The following is a 21091-nucleotide window of genomic DNA, read 5'->3' as shown; positions in this document are numbered from 1 at the left end:
TTTAGTATAAAGCAGGTAAATAAGGAAACTGTATCACACTTATATTTGATTGTATAAAATTTCTGAGGAGAAGGTATTTTCTGAAGCTTTCTAAACACTGGGGTAGGTATACTGCCTTAAGTGTCATTCAAAGCCCCATCTAATTATATTTACCAGTTAAGAACTTTTTCTTCCAGTTCCCCCAATATTTCTTGGTGTAGATTGTAGATTTCTGGGATTTCCTTCAGTCCTTCCTTGAGCTTTGTTTCTTCATGATCACTGTCATATTCATCTCCCAGCACTTTTAAGACAGCTTCATGGAAATCCTATAAATATACAATTTATAATATTATCTGCTTTAAGAGTTAACAACTTTTGTCCATATCTTGGTCATATGGTGCGTTTTAGTTAACACCATTACCATCTGTCTTATTAGCTCACTTTTACTTAGCAAGTCAAGGGCAATTCGGATAACAAACTCCCACAACCTCAAATTAATAGCTTTTGAATTTGAGAGAGCAAATGCATTCTTCATAACAGAAGTACATTCATGAAAATGTTTCTTACATGAAATTTGGGAAATTAGATAAATGGAACAGGTCAGGCAATAATAATGTCTTGGCTTCAATCAGTTCTTACTATATCATCACTAAAGACAAGCATTTTGCTAAAATCTCTTTTTTTCTATAATTGCACTAGCATTATCGGTTGCTGAAGCACAAACTACATAAACAGGAGATTTACAAGTATTATGAAATTAGGTTAAATTTTCAATATGTTATTAATTAGTTTCAGTAACCAAACTACCAATCTTGTTAAAATCCAAGTAATGTATCATTAAGAAATCAATAATCAAGCCATTATAAATCATAATGTGAGATTATAAATTACAGTCATTTCTGTTCAAGCAATATAGATTTTATGCTAACAGATAACATAAAATTGGATGTAGTACAAGCTTATTTATTTATTAATCAAATTTATGTAGCTTCCCTTCTCATGAGTTAAAAGTCCAAAACTGGTTTCCAAGTTGAGTTAAAATCTGAGTCACATTTTCTTTTAAAATATCAGGCTATTTTAGACTTAGAGAAACACTCCTAGAGTTTAATTGGGGGTTGTTGGTTTCTTTTTCAGGATTAAGGATTAAGAGTACTTTTCCATGGGAAGTATAAAGTGTTCTTGCAGCAATTAGCAAACACAGAGCTGGTTTAATATTTTTGTAGAAAAGCGTAACAGAAAAATATTTAACAATAACAAAAAGATAGCAAGTTGAAAAGGAAATTCAAAATTTGCTTCCTTCTAATATAAATAATTTTTCAAAACTGTTGAGTTCTGTCACCAAGTATGGAAGAATAATCCAAATTGATCACTGCATTTCCAACCATTTTTAGAAAATAATTTTTCCATTTTAGAGAAATATGCCAATAGTAAAACATCTTTTACCAGTTTTCTCTAAGTACAATATTTGGTGTGAACTTAATATTCTTTTCCCCTTGCATTCCTATTATTATATCTAAATTCTGCATCTTTTTAATCATCCTTTTGATAATTTGTTTAGTGTTTCACCAGCAGTTTAGAAATAAGGCCAGGAAACGCTTCAAATTTTGTGCAATGAGCTTTTCAAATTGTCACATCAAATTCAGCCAAATTCATCTCTGTTCTGACAGTTCTTTTAAAGCTATACTCAAAGTCTCAGAAGATTTTCCCTTTCTCTTATTAATTAAGACATCTTGGTTATGATTTGTTGTTTCGCCATTGAATAAATTTCTCTCTGCTTTCCGCTTCATAAAAATAAATAATAAAAAGGCAAGTGGTGATAAACCTGGACAAATTCTTTTTCTGCACATATTCCAAACATTTGGGACAAACGTTTATCCCAAACATTTATTATTGCAAGTCCTGTTCCCCTAGTTCAGGGGTGGGCAATTGTGGCTCTTTTACAACCTGTCCAACCAGCCAAGCTGTCTCAGGAATTCTGGGAGTTGAAGTCCACAGGTTGTAAAAGAGCCACAATTGCCCACCCCTGCCCTAGTTGAAGAAATCTAACCACATGGTGATTGTAAACCATTTTATAATCTAACCCAAGCAGCTAGTTTAGTAATATTTAAATTCTGGGACTGCTGGACTGCCTTGTTCTTTCTAATCCTCTAACACCTGGTATTTATTGCTCAGGGCTATTGCACAGCAATGGTTCATAAATAGAGCTTGCCGGAGTGCAGGCAATCAAGAGTGGGAATGCTCTTTGCAGGCAAGAAGCTTCACACAACATATTTGTAGTGCTCAGTGCTCAACATGACACACTCTAGGGCTGGGGAAAGGTCCTGGATCTGTAGCCTCCGCAGCTCATGCCTCCAGCTGCCTTTTATGTTCCCTGGCTTGGTCAGCCTCAGGTGCTTGATTACTAAGCTCCTGCTAGGCTGATGTTCATCTGGGGCCTCCAGAGCGATACTCTCCAGATCTTCCTGGCAGAAATGTCAAGAACAGTGTGAGAGGAAACTTTCTCCCAAGGAAACAACTTCCAACAATACTTATTTTGAGGGGTCCTTGGTGCTGTCTGAGCCTGGCTGTTTTCTTGCAGATGTTTCATTACCCAAACTAGGTAACATCATTAGGGCTAGTAAGGAGTTGGGTTTGTTCTCATCAATATACAGTATTCTAGTGCAGGGGTCGCCAACCTTTCGGACCTCAAGGACCACTAAATTCATAATTTTAAATCCTGTGGACCACTAATATGATCTGCCTAATGACCGGCTGGGTGGGTGCGGGTAGGTGGTCATGTGGCTTGGTGGGCATGGTCAACTTGATGTCACTCACATTGAGGGGTGCCTCGATGGCCTCTACTCACTCCTCCCCGCCACTCCTCGCCTGCCAGCTCAGGCTCCTTAGGGCTCCAACAGGAAGCAGTTGTTGGAGCTAAGCAGCCACTTTGAGAAAGATATGGCAAAACGGCTAGCTCAGTTCAAATTGAATCTGACCGAGAAGGAGACTCAGCAGAAGCACCTTACTGAGGACTACAAGCATAGGCTTTCCAAGCAGAGGAAAGACCTGTGGGAGTACAAGGCCAGGTATCAGCACCTGGAGGCTCAGCAGGCTGAGATGGTCAGCCAGCTCCAGGCCATGATGCAGTCCCGCTGGAACAAGGCCCTCCAGCTCTTCGCCATCAGCGGCACTTCCCTCCAGCCTTCGCCCAAAGCCCCACACCAGGAGGCTGAAGCAGACCCCAAGTTGGAATTTCTCCAGCCCGCACAAAAAGACCCCGAAGGAGGAGACTCTCTGCAGCAACACAAACATTCATTGCACGCATCCGGCCCAGGAGCTGTAGTTTGAAGACCCCTGATTTAGTGCAATATAAAAAATGCAAATAATTTTTCTGTGGACCACCAAACTTTTTTTGTGGACCACCAGTGGTTCACAGACCACCAGTTGGTGACCACTGTTCTAGTGCCTTGCCCTGTCGGTGTCAGGCATATACCTCTTTTTCCAGTGTATATCACCCTATCCTTCTGGATCACTATTAATAACAACCTCAGCTTAGTTAGATGGTTTGTAATTATAAATGTTGTGCAATTACAATCTTTCAAGAGATGAAAGTGGAAGAAAGTACAGTTTGATATAATTGTCCTCCACTTACTTTAATCTTTTGTTCTAGCTACTATAAGGTTCTGTGTCCTATCAAACCAGTAGAAGTATGTAATACAGTACATCAATCATACTGACAAAATAAGCCCAGTGTATAAACTTGGCTTATTTTTTTCATTCATATTATCTAGTGCTTTAACTCAGTGTACTGTATATGTTTATATTAGAGAGAGGCTAAAAGAGCAAAGAAAATGGTGGTATGTAAAGAAATAACTGCATAATCCAGAAAACATTAGCTCTTTTCGGTCCATACCAAAAGTAGATTAGAGCAAGCAAGCAAGAGGAAGAAAGATAATGCAAGCTAAGTGGTTTTAATGATAAAATCTGAGTCAATTCAGCAGGTTCTGCATAGTTCTCTAATTTACATCATCCCACAAGATTTCTACAACCCCTTATCAAAATCAAGTATCATGGCGTATGTGCAGGGTAGAAAGTAGCTGTGTATTTCTATCGTGCTGGATAAGTAGCCTGCGGAAGAATCCATGGGTTCATGAAATTCCTCTCATTTCCCTGGAGCAGAACTGCTTGGAGTAGAGTTAAATCAGGCAGCTGGGTGTTCCTTTGTTCTGGCCCATGTTCTGGCTCTTGGCGGGAAAATTTCTTGCTTGCTGCCAGTTTAATCTTTGTGGGAAGATAGCTAGAAGTTACTTTGTCTATGAGAATAACTATACACTGGGGGGAACTGGAAACATATTTTTAAGCTCCCGCATACTCTGGAGTGCCATGTGGAATCGCTTAAAAAACATTTAGCATTTTCCCAACTCTTCCTTTGCGTCCTAGTAAAGTATGGAAATGTCTGGAGTTTTTATTGCACAAGAGAGAGGAAAAAGAAAAGCATGCTCTTGTTCCGAGGAAGAGTGGGAGCTGCTAATTGAAAAGCTGGCTCAAAAGGGATGCTTTGTGAAGAGATGGAACTTGAAAAACCTCAGTGGCTCCTCAGTTATGGCAGCTGCAGCAGATGTGGAGATTACAAAAGTTCTTGGTTTCATTAAAACAAAAAAACAAAACAGCTATCGACCCTGATTTGACCTTCCTTTCCAGTCTGTGCTGTAGAGAGACACATCATTAACTCTTGCAATGGATAAATCTGTTGAAACATCATGTCACATATTAGTTATTAATAGGAACAGAACTAAGAACTGACATAAGCAGAAGGGAAAAAAATCATTTGTCTGGAGGGATTCCTCCAAGTTTTGTTTTGTTTTGACATGATATCTAGTTTGCTTTCATCCTCACTTTTCACTATTTTCAAGCAACTCATGATGTTAACCTATTTGCTTGCATAAGGGGTTGTTTACGTGAAAAGTATCTGGTTTGAAGTTGCTACTCGTTTTTTACTTACATCGTATACGAAATCTACAACTGTTGGTAGGTCACTTAATTTCCCTGTTTCCCATCTTGTCCTTTCACAGTATTTTCAGATCTGATATGTAATAATTGTAAATACAAATTTTAAATGCAGCTATAGAGCCATCTATGGATTTGGGATATCTTTGTGATAGAATATCCAGCTAGACTGAAGGGAAGGCTTAAGAGGGGGCTAAGTTTAGAGTCTTTGCATTACAGTGAGCGGCACAGGTCAGACTCTCTGAGAATCAATGAAGCTTTATTTTGCTGTTCCCAAGGGAATGCACTAAACACAGTGTATTTTCCCTCATGCCATCACTCTGCTGAACACCTAATTCTCTCACGGCCATCGAATGTCTATGTATAACAACCTATGTGTTGTGGCTGTAGTATTACTATTTATCCTTCTTATTATCTTCTGTTGCTTTGCATGTACACTGAGTGTTCTGTACCGGAAACAACTTCCTCATGTATCTAATCACACTTGGCCAAATAAAGTATTCAATTCAATTCAGTTCAGTCAATCTGGTGAGATTCTTGTACCACGGTTTGAGTAGCAATAAAACTACTGTTGAGACTCTTCATGAGTGGTTCTGGTTGCTTTTGCCTGATAATTTTCTTAGTAACACAAGAAGTTTCCTAAGAATGCAAAATGGGTTTTCTTTTTAATATTCCCAACCAGAATGGAAACATTGGATGAGAATCATTGGGACACATGCAGGGGTGGGTTCTACTTACCTTTACTACGGGTTTGCAGCGGGGCCACATGCTCTTCTGCACAAGCACAGAAGCTTCTGTGCATGCGCAGAAGCGTTTTGATGATGTTGGGGTTGGTGGGTGGAGCCTCCCGCCCGTTGTACTACCGGTTCTATAGAACCGGTGCGAACCGGGGGCAACCCACCACTGGACACATGTAGATAGTATGAGGAATTGCCCTGACTTAACCCAGCCAATGTTGAAGCATCCCTTTGCATCTAAAGAGCTTAAGAACTGGGTCTCTGAAAACCATCAGAGGATACTCTTGTCTTGCCTCCTGATTGAGCACTTTAATTTTCATCTTTAGAAGGTAGGAAGATAATCCTAGGAATAGACTAAGACTATAGAACACCCTTTGAAATCACTAAAACTGGCCTTAAGTTCTTTTGGATGCAGATGGAAAACTATTTGACTGTTCATTATGTTTTTTAAACAATAGTATTTATGAGTGCGTTTTTAATTCAGATATTTTGACAATTTGGTTTTATTCTATTTTTCCTGGCACTGTTGGAATATTCAATGAGTAGAGGAACAAGACAGGGAAAAAAAAAAGTCATGTGAGAATCCAAGATCATCTCTAGTGACAGATTATGAGAGGAGATAATACATATTCAGAAACTGCACAGCTGCAGTTTAACTAAACTGTTGTTGTTGCTTTTCCAGAAATGTTGTGTTTTCCATTTGGAATTGATTTAAATAGTTGAGATTTCAGTTGGAATACTTGACTTTATGTAGGTATTTCTGCAGACAATGCTGAAGATGATTTAATTTCAGCTGGGGGAAAAAGTCCTGGATGAAGGTAATTCACATGATTTCAATGCTGTTTTCAACCCATTTGCTCCTCTGGTCACTGACCTTAGTTTCATTTTATCAACAGGGCTATTTTGCCGTTTTTTAGCTGAACTGTGATTTTGTTTATTAGTATTTATCATATAATAAACCATATACCATGAGTTATTGTTTAGCTCAAAAAACGTAAGCTGTATTGGACCTATAAAAGAGAATATTTGTAGCTCAGGGTTGAAATGAGGGTCCTTGGTGCTCTCTGAGCTTTGCTTGTTTTCTTGCAGACGTTTCATTACCTAAACTAGGTAAAATCACCAGTGCTAGTGGACTAGCAAAGAGCACCGAGGACTCCTCAATATTGGACCTGGTTATTGTTTGTTTGTTTACTTGCTTAACATATTTATTGATTGATCGATTGATTTCAATGCTTTGTATCCCACCTACAGTAATTCTCCAGTTCAGGAAGTACAAAGACTACTGGCAAAATCCCAGAAGAAAGCAGTGCCAAATATACTGTTACCAAATAAAGTACTTGGAGCTGTTTTAACTAGGAACTGAGTTTGACTTGACTTGAAACTTTTATCATACCATGAAGCAAATCAGTAGAATTATTATGGCCAATATAAGTAGGTTGAAATATTGATTAGATAACGCCGAGGCATATTGGAGAGTTATCATGATACTTTGAAACTTTTTTCTACTATTTGTATTTTAGTATTAAATCTTAGTATTCTTGCGTGTTTTTTTACTTTTTTGTCTACATTATTTTGTTTACCTTCTTTAAAATGCTTAATATACTCCCCCCACACCCCCATCCCTTTACAGGTACTCTGGACCATCTACCTTTTCCGGGCCAAGTGCCCAAAGCTCACGGGTACATGTGCGAATGTGTGCATGGGCACCCAAACCCCCCAAATGCCCCTGCCCGATGCACACAGACCCCCCACATGTGCCCTGCTCCCTCGTGCATGCGGCCCCCTGCACGCACCCACCTCCAGTGCATGCAGCGTGGCCCCTGCACGCACCCCACCACTCTGCATGCACTCTGCCCCCATGAATGCATGCACAGCCCCCACGCACATGCCCCCCGCACATGTGCGGCAGAGACTCAAAGACCAGCTGTGCAGCGGGAGGCACGAGCACATGCGGGTGGAGTTGAAGTGGGGTGATGGTTCATGTGCCCACAGAGAGGGAGCTGCGTACCACCTATGGCATGTGTGTCATAGGTTTGCCATCACGGATCTAAGCAGTCAAGTCAGCCTCAGTATTGGAGCACAGCTAAGAACTGGAGCAAAAGCTCTATTTTGTATTCTATATGGGGCTACTCTGGAATAATACCCTGAAACTTCAACTGATACAAAATGCAACTCCATGGGCAATTTTGGATGCCCAAAGAATGATGCATATAACACTTCTTCTGCGCACTTCTGCATTGGGTGCTGTCCTGCTTCTGAGTCCAATCCAAGGCATTGGTTATGACATTTAAAGTCCTACCTGGCATGAGCTAGGCTATTTACAGAATAGTCTATGTCCCATTACATCAGCCCATCTCACCTGGTCAGGCAGGAAATGTAGGTTGCAGATACCCTCAGTCAAAGAATTCTGACTGGCGGGGTCCAGGAAGAGGGCCTTCTCTGCTATGGCCCCTGCAATCTCTCTCTGGAGGTGAGACAAGGCCTCATTCTCCTGGCCTTCCAAAAAGGCATAAAACTATGGTACCACAACCTCGCTTGGGGCACACAAAGGAACACAAAGTTGTGGGTCTGGTTAGTGACTAAAAGCCCTACCCCCTCCTTTCAATTAATTTTTAACATCCCTTGTTCTTTTAAATTTTAAATATTGTTTTTATGCTTTTAATATTTTATTGTACATCATACAGAGTCCCTCTATGAAGGAGGTGGGCGGTTCTTAAATATGATAAGTAAATATGATAAATAAATATGATGAACTGATAAATAAATAAAATGTAAGCTGAGTCCATAAGCCTTGGTGTCATATGCATTCCTTACGTGTTTAAACTTTATATTATAGACTTTCTAGGACTTTATAGCCCAAGTGTGTATTTATCTTGTAATGTATGTGTGAAATCTAGACAGCAATGTCTAAATGACAAATCTAGACAGCATACTAAAAAGCAGAGACATCACCCTGCCAACAAAAGTGTGTATAGTCAAGGCAATGGTTTTCCCAGTTGCAATGTATGACTGTGAAAGTTGGATCATAAGAAAAGCTGAGTGCCAAAGAATTGAGGCCTTTGAACTATGGTGCTGGAGAAGACTCCTGCGAGAAGACTCCTGCAAAGTTCAGTCCTAAAGGAGATCAACCCTGACTGCTCTTTAGAAGGCCAGATTCTGAAGATGAAACTCAAATACTTTGGCCACCTAATGAGAAGGAAGGACTCACTGGAGAAGAGCCTAATGCTGGGAACAATTGAGGGCAAAAGAAGAAGGGGATGAGAGAGAACGAGGTGGCTGGATGGAGTCACTGAAGCAGTAGGCGTGAGCTTAAATGGACTCCAGAAGATGGTAGAGGACAGGAAGGCCTGGAGGAAAGTTGTCCATGGGGTCGTGATGGGTCAGACATGACTTCGCAACTAACAACAACAAATGTGTGAAATGGGTCTCACTGTCACTTCAATTTCAAATCCATCCATTTTTAAAGTTTTCAATCCATCCATTTTAAAACTTTTTCTCCTTGTCCCAAAGTTTTTTACTGCTTGTAACATTTCCGGCAATCGATAAACCATGCCTGCAAAATCACTTTGGAGAACTAAGTATAATTGCTTGTAGCAAGAAAGCCCAGCTTTGCTTTCTCATAAAACTTCAGCAAATTTATTTAATCATTAATTGTCTTAATTGCTACATCATTATAAATTTTCAAATAAGTGATTTAATTTTGACAGCCAGAATAGCCAACTTTGCCGTGATTAATTTCCTATGTCTGAAGCCTGTGGTAATTGCTAGGAACATCCGTTGAGGAAAAAAAAAAGGAAAAAAAATAATCCTGGGGCCCAAAGTACTGAAGCCCTAGGAAACTATTAATCAAAGGTAAAGTACTTCTGCAGCCTCAGTAATTGATCAATCATAGTACAAGAAAGGCTTCCAAATCCATCATATGAAAAACACAGTAAAACAAAACATTTTTGTAATCCATATAATTTCCTGTTAGATATAAAATAAGAGGAAAGAACTGAAGTCATTACATTATTCTGAACAGTTCATGCAATTCATCCTATAAAGAACATCAATGTTTCTGCCTTAAAACATGTAACTATTATTTCATATTTCCAGAATCCAACCATTTACAAGGCACAATAGTACAGATAAATGTCTGTATAAATAGATAAATAGAATCTCTATTTATGACTCTTTACTTTGCTCTCACACTTATTGGAAGGGCCAGTTAAAATGAAATTGTGGGAAGATTCTTTGTAGAGAAAAGGAAGAAGATGGGTGACAACCAGGGGTGGGCTTCAAAAATTTTAGCAAAGGATTCTCTGCCCAGTGGCTGGGTGGGCGTGGCCATGGTGGGTGTGGCCTAGTTGGCCTCCTGCACCATGGCCTTGAGCCTTTGGGAGGGCAAAAATGGCCTCCCCAGGCTCCGGTGGCCCTCTGGAGGCTGGAAACAGGCCCATTTCCGGCCTTCCAGACCTTCCGGTAGTCCCGTTTTTTGCCCTCCCCAAGCCTCCGCACGGGCCCTGCATCCAAAACATGCCGCATGGGGACTCCTGGGAGAAGCGGGGTGGGAGGGGCCAGCCAGGAGTGGGATTTGGGGGTTCTCCAAACTGCACAGAATCTTAGCTAGAGGTTCTCCTGAACCCCTGCGAACCCCCAGCAGCCCACAACACTGTCAAATAATTTACTAAATAAATTTACTAAATTTACTAATTTACTAAGACTGTATTACTATTCTCTTCCTTACTAGTATCTATCTCTTCCTACTTATTACTATAACCATGTTGCTTGTATCTTTCAATTTATATTGTTTTTATTTGTTTCCTAGTACTATTTGATAGTTTATTAGTAACCTTGACTATCACTAAGTGTTGTATTTTTTTATTCTCGATGAATGTATTTTATTCTGCTTATGTACACTGAGAGCATATACACCAAAGACAAATTCCTTGTAGATAGATAGATAGATAGATAGATAGATAGATAGATAGATAGATTAGATAGAATTCTTTATTGGCCAAGTGTGTGTGTCCAATCACACTTGGCCAATAAAGAATTCTATCTAATCTATCTATCTATCTATCTATCTATCTATCTATCTATCTATCTATCTATCTATCTGAGCTTCATCACAGAACCTTATTCGGTGATTTTTGGTCTGTTGTTTTGGTGAAGAATGGAAGGCTGAAACTCGGTGTACACAACCTTTTGTTCCTGAATGAAAGATGGGATAAAAATCTAATAAAAAATAATGAGCACCATTCTGGGAGCAAGAGCAGCTAAAGCAATCAGCAAATAAATGTCTAGGGTTTTCTTGCTGTAATGTATGAACTCTGACTTTACGGATATCTGACAATTCTGAGTCAGAAGGCCTGGGTTTATTCTTCATTTCCAGTTCCTGGTTGGGTCAAGGGGGACACATTAGGGACTCCAATTTGTCCTGATTTTTTTAAAAAAATGACAAAAGAAGATTCTCTGACATGCTTAGCAGAATATACCCAATAGGGATACCTGTGTTGCATTGTGTTAGGGCTCTAAACAATTCTATCCTACCATGCTATGTGAATGTAGCCAATAAAAATAATGGTTTATCATTGTATGAATTTATCATTGTATTGTGAATACCTTTCAGTCTACATCTCTGAGATGGCCTTAAGGAGATAAAAAGATTTGTCTTTGGTTAACCATAATGTAGCAATATCAGACATAAATATCAACATAAATAAATAAAAACATAAAGGAATAAAACATAAAAGAACTCCAAGATAGTGAAAGGACAACTATCATTTAGCCTCATTAACCACTTTGCAGGCTCACCATGGGATCCCCAGGGTGGAAGAATCATGTTTTTCAAGGATTTCTGGAAAGCTAATAGAAATGGAGTTAACCTCACTTCAGCGGGAAGAATGCTCCAGAACGACAGCAGAAATGATACATCTCCTGGGTCCTGCCAGTTGAGACCTGGAACATACCTTTTCTGCTGGACCTGATGGGATGGGTAGATATAACCAGGAAGTCCCTCAAATAACATACTTATAGTGCAGTCATTTAAATCAATAGGACAAATTAGCAATGACTTTATATAAGTCTATGTATAAACTGAGAAGTAGATTAACAGCATTTCAGGGACATTATTTGGCTAAACGTTTAGTGAGTTGTTGTAGAGGATATGGATAGCTTTCAAATAACATTGTCTGCTTGTTGATACACATACTTGATGCACCTACATATATTGTACAAATTGAAGAGCCTGGGTTAGGACCCAGAGCTCTCCCCCATGGCCCCACAGAAATGCTTTCCTCCTGTTCTTGAGCCAGGAAGAAACTATACTGATGATATGCCCATAACCTCATTTCATTATCCCACAATTTTAGTGTGGAATAGTTTCAGTACAGTGATTAGTGGATCTTCTGCTGTCCTTTCCCCATCCATCCATCATCACTCCCACCAATAGGAACATTGGTTGGCAACTGCTCTCTTGAATGTGTGCTTGGGCAGAATTGGATGGGTCCAAGTCTTAATCTTATTATTTCTGTCAGAAAATTGATGGTCCTATCGGAGGATGCTATTGTCAAATAATCCTTCCTTCCTTCCTTCCTTCCTTCCTTCCTAAGGCTCCCTGAATGATTGGAAAAGTTGATTTAAAATACAAGGTAGGCAAGCCCAAAACTGAAAAGGTGGATCTTAGATTGGTTAACTCTGAACAACAGATTAATGAAATGCAGTGTTATATGTAATTACAATAGATATAATTGGAAGAATTAGATTAAGTATTTCCAAACTATAAGTCTAGAAAATCTGATTCAACAAAGCAGGATATGCAACATCAGAGATTAACAGCCCACTCTTATGGAACACATTGCTCACTCTCAAGCACAAGAAACCAGATGGAATATACTACTGTGATTTAAGCACTTGGAAAATGCAGGCACTCTGCAACAGAAGTATATCCTCAGGGGAAGTCATCTGGGTTGCCTGCAGCAACCACCTATAACTATATTCCACCTGCATAAGATCAAGTAAGCTACAAGTAATTATAGTGCCCTCTTTATAAAGGAGACTATTACTGGAAGTGTTATTAATTGCATCCCCATTAAGAGCTGTGAGCAGGCAAAACTGCACAGTTGTAAACAAATACACAGTTGGTGTGAAGCAATCAGGAACAATTCATTTTCTTGGACATCAAATCAAGCTAGTACTATGGACACATTCCAGAGGACAGCAAAACAATAGTGTAGTTTCCTTCATCTGACAAAGAAATTCTAAGATCTCCACTAGATATGTTTCTCAGCCATCCATTTTAGAAACAGGAAGTGTACTTACAAGAACCACTTTGTTACATTTAAACATGCTGTTTCTCTCTCCTCTGTTCTCTCTCCTCTGTCCACCCAAACCACCAACTCCAGGGAAAATGAACTACCGTGGACATGTGTAAAAATGATGCATAAGTTAATTTGTAATGGAATGAGAATCTGCTTTGGTATGAATTGTATCGGATAGATGAATTTTGTGCCTTAATGCATATCAATCTCCATACATAAAAGAAAAAAAAAACTCACTGGATTGTGAACATACGTATAATGTCTATAAGGTGTCTAATGTGTAGGATTGTTAAGCTAGCCTCAGATTTTCATTTGGCCTATTTAATCACTGATGCAATCAGGCAGTTTAATATGTCAACTGACTTCATAGTAAAGTTCAGGGGTGTCAAACTTGCAATGACACATTGTCGTCACGTGACGTATCACAACTTTTTCCCCCTTCACTAAAATGGGGGTGGGGGTGGCCAGCGTATGATGCATTTGGCCCGCAGGCCACGAGTTTGACATCCCTTATTAGTTGATTTCTGATGATGGTGCAAATTCTCTCTGTAGTACTTTCAGTGATGGTACACACAAGAAACCTGTCCTTCATGTTGCAGTCATTCCCTAATGAGCATGACACCTAGATGTACGGTAGTTCTAAGTATGCTCTTTTTGAAACTAGATTTGCCTATTGCCAAACGCACAACTGGTTGCTAGTGTTCTTACTAAAAGCTAGTAACTGGAAATAAGTAAACAGCACCTAAATTTCTAGATTAACATCAAACTCTTTATTTTTGAGCCACACCAGCTGATATAAAGTTTAAGCTCATACAATGTTTCCAGTCTTCCAGTTCAATAGCGGAGTGGGTGTATGTAAATGTCATCATTTTGGCAATCAATCAAGCTATTAAGGTCTGCTTAAAAGGCCAAACTTTTTCTGTTATGCTGAATGGGGTGGTGATCTATTCTAGAGTCTTTCTCTCTGTGTTGTGTGTGTGTAAGGGACAGGGGTGATGGACAGAAAAAGGTGCTCCTTAGAGTTTAAGAAAATAATGATTTTCTTCTTTCAAATCAGGGTGTGGTGTACTTTTGTTCTCTTTACGGCAATGTAACAGAAGACGCACAACTTTTTAAAACTGTATTTTTCTTTCCAGAATGTGATGTTGGCAGGGAAGAATGACAATGAAAGGGAAATAAGTTTGTCCCCTTCCCTCCCCCAAGCCGCAGATTTATTTTGCAGTTGCAAGGTCACAAAAGCAGACTATTGTGTCTAATCTTGACACAAACTACCCATTCTAAAAGTAGCTGACAAGAAAGGATGAAAAATGCCTTGAGGATCCTTAGAAAGACTTGTCATACTTTAAAGTGGCAAACTGGCACAAAACCCTCAACAACATATTGGCATAAAAGATGGAAATGTTAGAAACATTATTATAAAGTTTTTGTTTAATACCTGTGATTTTGCAGACCTGTGCGAAACAAAACTTCAAAGTAGCTAAAAGATTCAATGGTTTTCAATAATGTAAAACTGAGCTTGAAACAGAATTATGTACAAATAAACATATTATTGCCAACATGCATAATTTTTGTTGAAATTTGAGACAGAAGAACAAGTGAAAGATTGTATAATATGGGCTAAAATTTTGGATATAATATATTTTACAAATAGAACAATGCAAAAATATTTAGTTGATGAGTTGATGGGACCGAAATTTGCATTATAAATAAATATAATTTTTATAAAACGATGTACTGTTGGTTTACTGTATATCACCAAAGAAATTGTCTAGAACAGTGATGGTGAACCTTTTCAGCACCAAGTGCCAAAAAGATTGCACGGAAACATCACATGCACACACGCGCACTCATCGGGGCTGCGTTCCGGAAAAGCCAAACTTCCGGGTTCTAGCGCGCATGTGTGCCTGATGATCAGATGGCCGGCACGCATGTGCCGGCTGGTTTTTGGCACTGCTGCACACATGAAGGACAAACAGGCAAGGTCGCGTGTGCTGGGAGACATGGTTTTGTGTGCCACTTTGGGCACGCATGCCATAGATTCGCCATCACGGGTCTACAATGTATAAAGATACTTTACATTTATACTGGAAATGTTAACAACATGAAGGGACATTTATCATGTTTGACAGATGTGTAACGAAGTCAGAGCATTTTGGATACACTTACATTCGATAATTCAGAAGATTTTAAGGACTAGCGTGTAATTGAAACCAGAAGCTTTTCTTTTGGGACTAATGAACAGACATTTCTCTCTCTTTCTCTCTCCCTCCCTCTCTCCTTCCCTCTCCCTCTCTCTCTGAAAACTAGTGCAAGATTATTAGATGCTCAAAAGTGAAAAGATTTGGCATTGGAGGAATAGTTAGTGAAGAAGATGGAATTTGCGGAGATGGCTAAACTGACTTCCCTGACTAAACAAATATAATATCTCCATTTATTGTTGAATGGATACCTCTTATAGATTTTTTGCATGAAACAAACAAAAAAAATGAACTCATCTGATGATTAGGAGAAAAATTTAGATAATGAAAAACGAGTTTTTCTTTTGTAACCATAGAGCTAATTGTATTTCCTGCAAAGAACACTGAAAGCTTTTTCTATTTCTTTCTATCTTTTCATTTTGCACTTTTATCTTTTCTCTCTTTCTTTTCCTTTCTTCTTTTCCTTTATTTAATATTAGTTCTTGTTCGTTTTTAATGTTTAGGGACTACTAGAGCTACAAATATTCTCTTCTATCAATATTTAGTTGTCTTGTATTCTTGTGTTTATTTAACAAAACTGCTATATCAATTACAGCAGGGAAACATGCTGTAAGAACTCTGTTCTGTGGGTTTTCCTTGCAATCCTAGGTATATTTTTTTTCAGAAATAAATCTTACTGAAATCAATGAAGCATATTTCCTAGTGAATATTGGTTCCTGGATAAATAGCAAAACTCCTGCATCTAAGTGGGCGCTGATAGTCTAAAATGTCAGCTGAATGTTTTTCTTAAGTACACAACATATATTTGAGTTATATAGGTGATTAATAGAGACCATCCAATGCCTAAGCAAACAACTCTAACAACATATCCTCTCTTCTCATCCAAAACGTAGAATAAGCATCATCATTTTTACAATTGATTGCCCTATTACACGGCTCTTTTCAACATTATTTTTCGAAATCAATGATAATCACCACCTCAGTTTTTCCTCCTCCCTCCATAAAGTATTTCAAGAAAATTATTCTCTTAGACAAATTCCTGGCAAGTTGTCTGGCCAACAATTCTTACAGATGCAAAATTCCAGATTTCTGGCACACACCGAGAATCATCCTTTCCTCCCCTTTCCTATCCTGAGACAGATTTCATTGCAACGCCTCAGTAAGCTCTTTTCCATGACAACCTGCCCCTCACCGAATTCACCTCAGCCTCCTCAGTGCTTCTTCTGTCTCCTAAATTATTACTAAGTAAGACGGCAATTAGCTTTCAACAATTAAAATGATTTACTTACCGTATGTAACAGCCGGAGCATCTCCACATACCTGTGAAAAAGAGATGCAATTTTACTAAATGGCCAACCGGCTAGAGCTGAATGAATCAAAGTGGAATGCACTACATAGTTCCTAAGAATTATTAAAAGCTGATAGACTCACACTTTTTCTGATGACACAAGTTCCTGCGCGACAAGTTGAGCTCTGGATTGCCCTTCTTTCTGTGAAAAGCAAAACAAAGGAGGGTAAAGGTCTGCAGACAATTTGGATTCTTATATTATTATTCATACTAGTTGTCTCATACAATAAACATGGTAGGTGGTACACAAGTATAAAACCCAAAATACAACACAGTATAAGTTTACCGCCCTGAATTCTAACATGAGAGTCTAACATGACTCTGAGGTTTCTTCCCCAAACACCTAAAACTTTACCCTTAGACTGTCTACTGTCAATCTCACCCCATTCCTAAGAGGTCTGTAAGGGGCGTGCATAAGCACACCAGCGTGCCTGCCATCCCTGTCCTAATGTTCCCTTTTATTCATATCCATTTCATGTATTCATAATTATGTTTATACTTGTATCTGTTATCTAATACATGCTTGACGAAAATAAATAAATCAAATAAAATGTTTTCCTGAGATCTTTTCCAGGGCCACTCATCAAATACTACAGGTAGTCCTCAACCTATGACCACAATTGAACCCAAAATTTATATTGTTAAGTGAGAAATTTGTTCAGTGAATTTTGCCCCATTTTGCGACTTTTCTTGCCACGTTTGTTAAATGAATCACTACAGCTGTTAAATTAGTAACACAGTTGTTAAGTGAATCTGGTTTCCTCATTATCTTTGCTTATCAGAAGGTCAAAAAAGGCAATCATACGACCCTGGGACACTGAAACTGTCATAAATGTGAGTCAGTTGTCAAACATCCGAATGTAAATCACGTGATCATGGGGATGCTCTCAAGTGTGGAAAACAGTCATAAGTCACTTTTTTCAGTGATGTTGTAACTTTGAACAGTCACTAAATGCAAGTCGAGGACTACCTGTAAAATAAGGTTTATGGTGGCCTAAGAAAAGCAGTTTTTTCTGGGGGCATCACATTTATGCAATGACTTCTTCAAAGAAGGTCGCCTACCACCTTTGGTGTCATTTTTTTTCAACCTGATAGAGACAGAGCTCCTGAGGGAATCTGCTAACTGTTCCCCATGGCCATGAAGTAAGGGAAACAGAGATCCATTTTTTATTGTAGTACCTGCATTGTAACCCCTAAATTTATTAGGTTTTAGAAAATTATTCAAAACAAAACAAGCTTGTCAGATGCAACACCTTTTCTATCCTGCTCTACGAAGTGGAGAGTTGGTCTCTGACAGAAAAGCCACTTGAAGTGACTAGAAGTTTTTGAAATGTGGATTTACAGGCGGCTATGTATAAGTTGAGTTGACAAAATCAGAAATGAGGAGATAATAAGCTGCCTGGAAAAGCCAAGGTAAATCATCAAAACCATTAAAAAGCGAAAGTTAGAATATTTTGGATATGTGATGCGACACCCAGAAAAATATGGCATATTTCACTTAATCCTCCAAGGAAAGATTGAAGGCAAATGAGGTCCAGGCAGAAGAAGAACATCATGGCTTCAAAATCTAAGGGTCTGGTTTGGACAAAACTCAACAGCACTTTCTCGTGCAGCTGTTGATAAAAATAGGATTGCCAACATTATCACCAATGTCTGATGATGGATATGGCACAACAAGAAGAAGAAGATTCAAAACAAAATTATTTAAGAGAGACTTTGATTATTAATTGATCCTAATTCTTTTTTTTTTTTTTGTTTTTGTTTAATTGCTGCTAGGATTTTTATTTTATGTTTTTAAACCTTATTTTTTTTCTAATTGATTAATCATGTTTTAATAGTATAATAATCTGCTAAACTGGGGCATTCATGGAATGGGGATAAATTAATTAAGATGGTGAGTGCAATAAGGTATTAAAAGGGGGGTGGATGGCTTAGGTTTGTAGCCATACCTAATATCTTGGGGATTTTTTTTCTCCTTTTCTGGACCCTCTCATTCCCCCATATTTATGACTCATATTTACAATGGTTGCAGTGTCCCAGGGTCACGTAATCACCTGTTGTAATCTTCTGACCAACAAAGTCAATGGGGAAGCCAGATTAATTTAACAACCGTGTTCTTAATTTAGCAACTGTAGTGCAGGGGTGAAATCCTCCCTGTTCGAACCGGATTGTCCGATCTGATAGCGATGGTGGCAGGTGGTTCGGAGAACCGGTAGCAAAAATCCCTGCCCCCCCCCCATGGCCAGCTGAGCCTCGCAATCATCAGAGGCTTTTTAAAAAAAATTTAAAAATATTTTTTTTGCAACCTCTTCGGCTGAAGAGGTTGTAGAAAAAATGTTTTCAAAAGAAAAAAAAGCCTCTGACGATCAGGCAACTCAGCTGGGATCGTCAGAGACTTTTAAAAGCATTTTTTTACAACCTCTTTGGCTGAAGAGGTTGTAGAAAAAATGGTTTTAAAAGTTTTTTTAAAAAAGTTGGCCACGCCTACCCAGTCACATTACCCCCGCCACCAAGCCACGCCCACAGAACCAGTAGTAACAAATTTTACATTTCACCACTGCTGTAGTGATTCACTTAACGGCTGTCTCAAGCAAGGTTGTAAAATGGAGCAAAATTCACTTAACTGTCTCATTTAGCAACAGAAATTTTGGGCTCAGTTGTGGTCATAAAGTCGAGGACTACCTGTATTCCCTTGTAACACTTGAGTACATAACATGAAACTAAGCAGCCATTTATTTTTGTCACTAAAAGTTAATACTGTACTTGGTTTGTTTTGCCCTGTCTTCTACCTTTGTAGAATAGGATGATCTTTCCTATCATCTGTCGAAAAACCTTTACGTGCTGATACTTCTTAATCTTGATGATTTCACCCTCTTTGCCCTTGATAAACTCCAGTGAGATGAGGCCAGTGAAAAGCAGGTATACTTAATTATGTTTCATAGTTTATATGAGCAAATCAAAAAAACCCATGGGATGAAACTTTAATATAGACTAAACCACGAGAGTGCTGCATATTTGCTGGTTTTAAAAGGATCTATTTGCCCTCATCTCTTTGGAGTTCCCTGATTGACAGAGGGATGTAAGATCTTTTTTGCTATTACTGTATTTCTGAATATTATTTGATTGCGATCATATATTATGTTATTTTCTTATACTGCCCTGGTAAAGTGTTTGTACAAGTGAGATCATTGCTTCCAAATCAAGGTTATCTCAGTTATCATGGGTAAAAAAACCAAAGAAAGAAACCAACAAAAAAACCTGGCTTGGTTCTGCAACCCAACAAGACAGACACAGACTTCAGAGGATAATTATAACTACAGAAAAAACAATTACTACCAACCTGCCTTCCATTGAGGACCTGTATACTGCACGAGTCAAAAAGAGGGCTGTGAAAATATTTACAGACCCCTCACATCCTGGACATAAACTGTTTCAACTGTTACCCTCAAAACGACGCCATAGAGCACTGCACACCAGAACAACTAGACACAAGAACAGTTTTTCCCCGAACACCATCACTCTGCTAAACAAATAAATTCCTCAACACTGTCAAACTAGTTACTAAGTCTGCATTATTAATAATCTTCTCATCGTTCCTCATCCATCTCCTCCCACTTATGACTGTATGACTGTAACCTTGTTACTGGTATCCTTAAGATTTATATTGACTGTTTCCCTGTGACTATCATTAAGTGTCGTACCTTATGATTCTTGAGCGTATGCACCAAGACAAATTCCTTGTGTTCAATCACACTTGGCCAATAAAGAATTCTATTCTATTCTATTCTAAAATGTAGATCTTTTTGTTCTCCTGGTATTGGAAAAAAATGGGATTTTAGAATTTCACATTCCTTTATTGCCACTTTTATTATTGTGATTTTTTTGCTCTACTTATTGCGTTTTTTACTCATGCTTAATTGTATATCCGTATTGTGTAAGATAAAATGTTTTTAATTGCTTCTTTAGTTTCTTTATAACATTTTTAAAACTAATTTATATATTTCCCAGGAAACTTAAAATACTATGCAATAGAAATAATATTAAACACAGAAGAAGAGCAAACCATTTTATAACGAGAAACGGAAATGCTGCTGGTATTAAAAAATTGGGAGCGAAAAAGAAATAAAATTTTACTTGTTGTCAAAACAATGAGGATGTGGGCACCAAGCAATCCTCTCTTGAATGAGAAGGGGGCGTTGAAAACCTGAGGAAAATTACTTTTCTTTTTCATAGTCACCATTTATATACTGTATCAATTTGAGGGGAAACTAAAAGTTTAAAGTCACCTTTGATGAGATGGGTGTCTGTATAAATTGGATTATTAAAACAAATAAATAAACCATTCTTCGGTAGTAAGCAGAAATATATAGAAAATTATGGAAAGATACATGCTTGGTATTACAAGACAAAATAGAAAGACTTGTACATGGATTAGACAACAAACAAAAGTATACAATATCATCAAGAGAGTAAAAAAATTGAAATGGAAATGGGTTGGTCACATAGCGAGAAGAACTGATGGAAGCCATAGAATGGATCCCA

The 21091-nt window shown here is 38.4% G+C and overlaps 1 protein-coding gene across 8 annotated transcripts in view; it reads right to left on the bottom strand.

Moving 5' to 3' along the window:
- Positions 1-21091, bottom strand: part of FGD5 (FYVE, RhoGEF and PH domain containing 5) — a 157071-nt gene that overhangs the window by 50445 nt on the left and 85535 nt on the right. For all 8 annotated transcript variants that reach the window (XM_060688292.2, XM_060688294.2, XM_060688289.2 and 5 more), the window contains exons 4-6: positions 16633-16691; positions 16491-16521; positions 154-305 (exon numbers count right to left, since the gene is read on the bottom strand). In XM_060688292.2, coding sequence (XP_060544275.2) covers positions 154-305; positions 16491-16521; positions 16633-16691 — 242 coding nt within the window. The remainder of the gene's footprint in view (positions 1-153; positions 306-16490; positions 16522-16632; positions 16692-21091) is intronic.

Source organism: Pantherophis guttatus, chromosome 2, assembly GCF_059756535.1.
Source record: "Pantherophis guttatus breed Tessera chromosome 2, ASM5975653v1, whole genome shotgun sequence".
Lineage (NCBI taxonomy): Eukaryota > Metazoa > Chordata > Lepidosauria > Squamata > Colubridae > Pantherophis > Pantherophis guttatus.
The sequence above is the reverse complement of the archived record's forward strand: the minus strand, read 5'-3'. Positions and strand labels throughout refer to the sequence as shown.